General features: G+C 52.8%; 1 protein-coding gene across 1 annotated transcript; it reads left to right on the top strand.

The window, feature by feature from the left end:
* The first annotated feature begins 2,582 nt into the window (after positions 1 to 2,582).
* Positions 2,583 to 6,179, top strand: ENPP4 (ectonucleotide pyrophosphatase/phosphodiesterase 4). The gene is made up of 3 exons (XM_065730434.1): positions 2,583 to 3,433; positions 4,203 to 4,373; positions 5,801 to 6,179. Exons 1-3 carry the CDS (start codon positions 2,617 to 2,619, stop codon positions 6,166 to 6,168), a joined length of 1,356 nt encoding a protein of 451 aa, XP_065586506.1. The 5' UTR covers positions 2,583 to 2,616; the 3' UTR covers positions 6,169 to 6,179.
* The last annotated feature ends 1,417 nt before the right edge of the window (positions 6,180 to 7,596 follow it).

The following is a 7,596-nucleotide window of genomic DNA, read 5'->3' as shown; positions in this document are numbered from 1 at the left end:
ATGAAGATACTCACACGGTCCAAGCAAGGAACATACAGATCTTCCTTGATGACCCAAACAAACTGAGATGTCTTTTCTCGTTCTAAAGAATCTTTTTCCAGCTATGAAAGAGATGAGAAAATGGAACGCAACAAAACAGAGTTCTTGGATACAGCTGGACCTGACGCTGGATGATGGTAAATAGTGTTTTTTGGTGTCAGTGGGACCGCAGGGATCTTAGCATCTCCGTGGGAATGGGCTCTTTGCAATCAGCAGCACTCACTGCAAAACTCACCACTACTCCTGGCCACTCTGGATTGTGCTTTTATAGAAATGCCCTTGGTGAAAGCTGCAGCACGTGCAGAGCTTTGCAGTGTGCAGTGCAAGGACATCATCAGGCCTGCCCCGTGGGCTTGGAGAGGAAGCCTGTTTATGGTTTGCAGACATATTACAAGGAAATTGCGACTTCATTTTCCCTCCTGGCTGCACTACATACTTGGAAAGTAGCAGCAACCCAACTTTCTTGCAACTTTTTTAGTCTCAGCTTTTACTTAAGGGGTTAGCAGCATCTCAGAGGGTGAGAGGTTGTGTAGATATGTTGAAAAATTCTGAACCTTTCTTTTAGGAGTGCATACAGAGTGAGTTCACCTTCTGAAACACATGCTTCCTCTTGATATGAACTGCTGCTCTGTGCAGCCAGATATGATAAGGAAACAAAACAGAGAGAAGCATGTCAGGAGGCAGTGGCTTGGCGGCTGCCTTAGGCCATCAGGTGTGCTCACACCAAGTCAGCATGGCGGGGCCCCCAGCAGCCCGTGTCACTCAGAACTACCTGGGCTGTGTGGTCGTGAGGGCCACAGACACTTCTCCAGCAGGAAATGGAAAAAGAATACAAAATTATTTTGCACCAGATGCTCAATTCGTATGTTATAAATGACTTAGACGTTGTGTTGAAGGACAAGATTTAATGAGAATTATTGGTGACAGGTGGACAGTTGGGCTGGATGATCTTGCAGGTCTTTTCCAACCTTAGTGATGCTATGATTCTGGGATTCTATGACTTGTAGTTAAAACTACCAGGCATTGTCAGTCAACAGACATTTCTCACCCGCTGCAGGGCCTCAGCAATTATCAACGATTCAGATGTTTCAAAGGCCTTAATTGTGGTCTTCCTGCTCCTTTTGCACCGGTTTGCTCTCCAGCTGCATGGTTACGCTGGAATACCTGACAGCCTGAGAAATATTGACTTTACATTCACAGTGGCTCCAAAGAAAACATTCGTGTTTGCCTTTGGAGGCTGGCATCCTTTCAACACGCTGGCTGCAGGAAGCCCAGCAGCCAGGCTGCAGGCTGTCAGCCAGCAGGGCCCTGGGGATGGCACAGCAGGTATGGCCCCAGCACAGACACAGCCGGAGGGGATGTGGGATGGAGGGCTCTGGGGTGTTTCTACTCTCCACGTACAGCCTGTCCTTTGGGTTAAATGGGCCCCAGAAGCTGAGTCTTAACGGCCGTTAGTCACTGCGTCCTTATGTGGGTGGAATTCTGATAAAACCAGGACAGGATTGGGGTGGGGGGAGGCAGGTGGGTGAGACCAGGCTCTTCTCGGTGGTGAAAAGCAATAGGACAAGGATCAACGGCCTAAAACTTGAATATAGGATGTTCTGGGCTAATATACGGAAGAGCTTTATTGCGGTAAGGGTGACGGAGCACTGGCACAGTCTGCCCAGAGCTGTGGTGGAGTCTCCTCCTATGGAGATCATCAAGAGTTGTGTGGCTGCCGAGCTGCGCGTCGTGCTGCAGGGAGGGGCCGAAAGGAGCTGCTTTCCCCTCACACCGCGACCAACAGGAGCGCGGCTGAAATGCAATAGCGAGAGGGATTCAGGTGGCGAAACCTCTTGGCAGTTCCCAGTTTTACTTCTCTTCATGCGACTATATACATAACAAATCCACGCCTCGTGGGCACACGCTGCCCGTGGGGCCGGAGCTGCGTGAAGGAAGCGGTGGGGGAGGGGCTGTCCCGGTGACACGGAGATGTGGCACGGCGGGACACGCTCAGGGGTGCGGGGCGGTGTGCGTGGGGAGCCCGGAGCTGTTTATCCAAGTGGGACGGCTCTGCTCCGCATCTCGGGAGCACTGTGCGGTACGGCGCCAGACGGAGCGCGGCACGCAGTGTCGGAGCACACAGGACAGCCCTGAGCGGCTCGCCCCCATCCAACCCACCCGCAACACTCGCCACAGCGAGCCCACCCGCACCCGCTCCCGCCCACCCGCAGCCAATCAGAGCCCCCGCCCTCGGAAGGTCCGACCAATGGCAGCCCGACGAGGCGGAGGGGCCCGCCCCCCACACCAGCTTCCTGCGGGGCCGTTGGGGTCGCGCTGTGACCTGAGGTGGGAACGTGAGGGGAGCGGCTGCGCGCACCGCCAGGCCGGGCTGAGGACCGAGACCGAGACCGAGACCGGGACCGTCACCGTCCATTTCCTGGAGGTGAGGCAGGCGGCAGCGCAGGCTCGCGCCGGAGAGGGCCGGGGGCTGAGGGCTCCGCTGAGGCCTGCGGGGAAAAGGGGCGGGAGTGAGGGAGGGGTGACGCAGGCTCACTGTGCTGTACCTGTGCAGGTGCGGTGGGTTCGTCGCTGAGGATGCAGTTGGTGCCCGCGCTGTGCTTGTTTGCACTGCTGAGCTGCTGCTGCTGGGGCAGCCCGGCACACAGGCTGCTCCTGGTGTCCTTCGACGGCTTCAGGGCTGATTACCTGCGCACGTATCGCCTCCCGCACCTCCGGGAGCTGGTGGAGGACGGCGTGCTCGTGGAGCGAGTTCACAATGCGTTCATCACCAAGACTTTCCCGAACCACTACAGCATAGTGACGGGTTTGTACGAGGAGAGCCACGGCATCGTGGCTAACGACATGTACGACCCGGATGCCAAGAAGAAGTTCTCGCAGTTCAACGATTCCGATCCGTTCTGGTGGAACGAGGCCGTCCCCATTTGGGTGACCAACCAACAGCAGAACAACGGGAGCAGCGCTGCCGCCATGTGGCCCGGCACTGACGTGAGGATTAACAACACGACCCCGCGCTTCTTCATGAAGTACAACTTCTCAGTGACGTTTGAGGAGAGAGTGGAGAAAGTTGTAGGTTGGCTGAGCAGCTCTGAGCCTGTCGTCAATTTTGCTGCGCTGTACTGGGAAGAACCAGATGCCAGCGGGCACAAGTACGGACCTGATGACACCGAGCACATGCGCCGAGTGCTGGAGCAAGTGGATGAGCACATCGGCTTCCTTACTAGCAAACTGAAGGCATCGGGTCTGTGGGACACTCTTAATGTCATAATTACCAGTGATCACGGGATGGCCCAGTGTTCCCCCGAGAAGCTGATCGTCCTGGACGCGTGTATCGGCCGCGGTAACTACACTCTGATCGACAGGAGTCCGGTTGCTGCAGTGCTGCCTAAGAACGGTACGTGGTACGTTTGTTCTTTAAGCCTTGCTGCTGTGTTCTGTTTAGAAACGAAGCAGTCAGAGGGCTGAGGGGTTTCTTGTTAATTGCTGTGGGTGAGGAAGGTGCTCACAGTGCAGCTCATAGAGAACAGAGGTGTGCGCTCCGTGTGCCTGCTTCCTTGTGCCTGCATTCTGTATGGTTCATGAGGAGCATGAAATTAGCCCTCAGGGTTATTCACAGTGAAAAATGGAGTTGTCTGGACTCCCAGCTGGAAGTCTAAAACCAACCTGCGTTGCTGTACGGCTTTCACTTCTGCCAGCAGAGCTTCAGCTTTCCTGTGGACATAGTAACAGGTGTGACCCATGATGCAGCTGGTCTTCTCAGGTTCCTCAAGGGCAGCCAGGCTGAAGCAACTAAGCAAACAAAATGATTTATGGATTAAGGGAAGGTTTTATGCTCACTGCTCTGAATAAAATATTGGCTACTTTAGGGTGTGATTCCCTTTCCCTTGATTTCTCTGCTTGAACTTTGCACCCATTCCTCACTCCCTCAGAAGCACAGGGTGAGGTGAATTGTGGGTTCTCAGCCCCAGGCATAAAACAGTCGACCTCAGGGATGTCAAGCTCTGATGTCCACCTTGGTGCATCATTAGGGGTGTGGAACAACCACTGACTGCCTTGTAATTGTTTGGGGAGAAAAAAATGGATCCTTGGTTTAATGACAGATAATTGCAGTAAAAACGACCTCACTTCCAGTTGTTTCACATGCCTTTTTTTTTCCTTGACAGATAAAAAATACGTGTACGACTTACTGAAGCACTGTAACGATCACATGAAGGTGTATCTCAAAGAAGAAATCCCAGACAGGTTTCATTATCGCCATAATAAGAGAATTCAGCCCATCATTCTGATTGCAGACGAAGGCTGGACCATTGTACAACATGGGGCCCTTTCAAAGCGTGAGTGACATTTCCTGGGCTGAGTTTGAGGTGGCTTACACTGCTGAAGGGTTTTGGTTTCACTCCAGCAAGCCGTGGGCTGGTCGGGCCAGGATGGGGCACCGTGCAGTCCAGCTCCTGTCACCCTGCTGCCTGTGCCCACTGTTGCTACAGAGCTGCTGCTTATGATGGAAGGCATGTTTGGATCCCACTTTCCCTCAGTCACCTTCCAGATGACGTTTGAGGTGTTAAAGTGTTTTCCAGTAGAGCTCTCTTCTCGTGTTCCGATTCCATCTCACGTACCTAAAAATAGCTGATAGATGTGTATGGAGGAGTAACAGCACTGCATCAGTGCTTCATGTCACCGAGGGAATCGCTTTTCAAAGCAGTATTGCGAGCTGTGCCTTCCTAGAAGCAGGAAGGGGAGACGTGAGCCTGCCTGGCTGTCTGGTGCCCTCGCCAAGTGGCAGCACCAGCCCTGTTCCTAGCACTGTTAGCACACGCCTGCACTCCTGCTTCCCTGGAGCTCCACGGGAACATCTCTGTTCAAAACAAGCAAAGAGCAGAAGGCAAGAATCTAATCAGGAAGTGTAGGAGTACATTAAAACAAGGGACTGCACCGTATCTTTATCTTGATAGTGACTAACGTAATGGTGGAGAATGTTAGCGGGGCACTGAAGTGGTGCGGGCTGAGGCAATAGCAGTGATGTTGTGATGGGAAGCTGCTAACAGCAGTTAAGGGCATGGCTGTGGAGCTGTTAGTAAGACAGGAGCTGAGGAGTGAGACACCATCCCTCGCAGTGTGTGCTTGGCATTGCTGGAGGTCTTTGCTCCTGGGACAGATAATCAGGTGTGTTATGAGGAAACCTGACTGTGGCTGGTGATACTCCACCAGAAGTCACAGCATCTCTTAAAAACCTACCAGATGCCCACTGCCAGCGATGCTGCAGCCACGAGGTGTTGTATGCTTGCCACAGGCATCTTTATCCCTTAGGCTGTTGCTTGCTGTGGTAGGTAGGGATGTGTTTTGATACCCTTTCACCTGAACTATCATCTGATAAGCAGGATCAGATAATATACTTGAACCACAAGGGGAAGGTGCCTGGCTTTCAGGAAGTGCCCGCTTTGCAAAGGGGAGGTGTGCATCCAAAATCTGAGAAATGCAAACTTGTGTTCCAGCTACAAGCTTGTGGAGTGGCAACACCCTTATGAGCTTTGGCAGGAATTGGGGGGGTGGGGGAGGGGGAAGGTTAATGGGGTAGGGAAAGGAATGTGGCTGAAGGGTGGGATGGGAGCACGCTGCTGGGGGGGCAGGCAGAGGGAAGCTCTGGGTTTCCTCAGTGTGAGACTCAGGTGCTGCCCTTGGTCGGCAGTGGGGGATGGAGGGGGAGGGGAACCCTCGACACACAGAAGCTGTGACGTGACCTCTCGAATCTGCATCCCCCCAGGAGGTGACCATGGCTATGACAACACTCTCCCAAGCATGCATCCGTTCCTGGCTGCTCGTGGGCCTGCTTTTCGCCGGGGTTCCCAGCAGAGCACGATCAACAACGTGGATATTTACCCAATGATGTGCCACATCCTGGGGCTGACACCGCAGCCCCACAACGGCACTCTGAGCCACGCCAAGTGCCTGCTGGCTGACCAGTGGTGCATCCATCTCCCGGAGGCTGTTGGGATAGTGATTGGGGTGCTGATGGTGCTGACTACCTTCAGCTGCATTGTGATAATCATCACCAAGAGCAGAGCAGCTCCTCCACATCCGTTTTCCCGGCTTCAGTTACAGTCTGATGACGATGACCCGTTAATTGGATAGCGTGTGGTGAGCGGAGCCTCGCTTGCAAGAGTGATTTCAGCAGGCACTTTTCATCTCGCACTGCAGGGCGTTCTTCGATGCACTTTAACAGTATCTGTGTAGAATTCTGTACAGCCCAAACCTGCTAACTGTGTGTGTGTAACCTGACTTGTAGTCCTGGGAAGGCATGCTCAGAAATCCTGAGCGGGTGGCTTTCTGCTGGAGGAACTGCTTGGGAAAATAAAGATGTTTAATTTTTCACTCAAGTCTTTGAATGCTTTTAAAATTAAATTCCAGACGACGACCTAACGAGAACACCCCGTGAATTTTCTTTTTCTTTTTGTCCTCTGTTGGAAGAGTCAAAGTTGTCACACATACCACAAGAGGTCGGGTTGGCACGGTGAGACTGAACTGCACTGTCCCTCACTGTGTTGTTTTCCCTTAGGTGCTAAAACAGATGGGCACAGCATACGCCTCACCCTGTTCTTCCTTTCCTCCCCCAGCCTGCTGCAGTCCTGCAGTGTGACTGCTGCGTGCATCGCTACCAGCACGGGGCCAAGGTGACCTCCAAGATGTTAGCAGCCAGAGCTCAACGTGCAGCAGGAGCAGCGAGGTGCAGTGCCAGCACGGGTCCCACGGCTGCTGGAGCAGGTGAGGAAACGAGGCCTGAGCTCCTTGCTCCCGCTCACACCTTAGGGAGGGGATTTCTGCAGGCTCCTTGTGAGCCCTTATTTCCTCCTCCCTCCGTCACTAAGATTAACATGCTTTATGAAGTACTAAACAAGGAACAAAGTATTCTAATTGCATCACTGATTGGTTTCCATTCCAAACAAATTATGGCATTTAAGAGCACTGATTATTCTTCCTAGAGCTGCTGGGTAGGCAGGTTTCAAGGTGTTTCTCCATGCAGCCCTGAAGAGCAGCTTTCACAGGGGCGTCTGGAGCAGGGCTCCTGTCAGCTGGAACCAAGCTGGGGTCTGCTAAGAATTACTTCCTGAAGTGCTAGCACCTCACCCCTGAAATGTGGGCTGTGCCAGCTGCTCCTTGTGAAAACAAGCTGCTCATTTTCTCCTGATTGACGAATTCAAAGAGAAGCTGCTGTGGTTCCCCCTTTCCTGGATGCTGTGATAAAGGAGAACGCCCACAATAGTTCATGGTGATGTGTAACGACTTGCTAAATACACTCCGAGGGTGTAATCCAATTGCTTTTACATCTGCAAAGAGACCAGAAATAGGTCTGAATCCACGCACTCAGCACTGCAGATCAGTGCTCTCTGCACCAAGCTGACTCTAAGGACGATCCAAGGACAGGTTTCCTTGGGCTGGGAGGTAACCCTGCAGTGCAGTTAGACACGTTCAGTGTCTTGTTAGAACCTGAGGGGATAAAGTAACAAAAACAAGCACCATCACCTCACGAAACAAGAAATCACCAGAAGGAGTCTGAAAGAC

The sequence above is a fragment of the Cyrtonyx montezumae genome, unplaced genomic scaffold (assembly GCF_038088225.1).
Source record: "Cyrtonyx montezumae isolate F1298 unplaced genomic scaffold, pur_monq_1.0 scaffold_13, whole genome shotgun sequence".
NCBI classification, from domain to species: Eukaryota; Metazoa; Chordata; class Aves; order Galliformes; family Odontophoridae; genus Cyrtonyx; species Cyrtonyx montezumae.
Note: the sequence above shows the minus strand (reverse complement) of the source record. Positions and strands in the feature narration are given on the sequence as shown.

Excerpts from the sequence above, each read along its gene's own strand:
- ENPP4 (XM_065730434.1), top strand. The coding sequence starts at position 2,617 with ATGCAGTTGGTGCCCGCGCTGTGCTTGTTTGCACTGCTGAGCTGCTGC. Across the intron at positions 3,434-4,202 it reads TGCAGTGCTGCCTAAGAACG|ATAAAAAATACGTGTACGAC; the intron begins GTACGTGGTACG and ends TTTCCTTGACAG. Across the intron at positions 4,374-5,800 it reads ACATGGGGCCCTTTCAAAGC|GAGGTGACCATGGCTATGAC; the intron begins GTGAGTGACATT and ends GCATCCCCCCAG.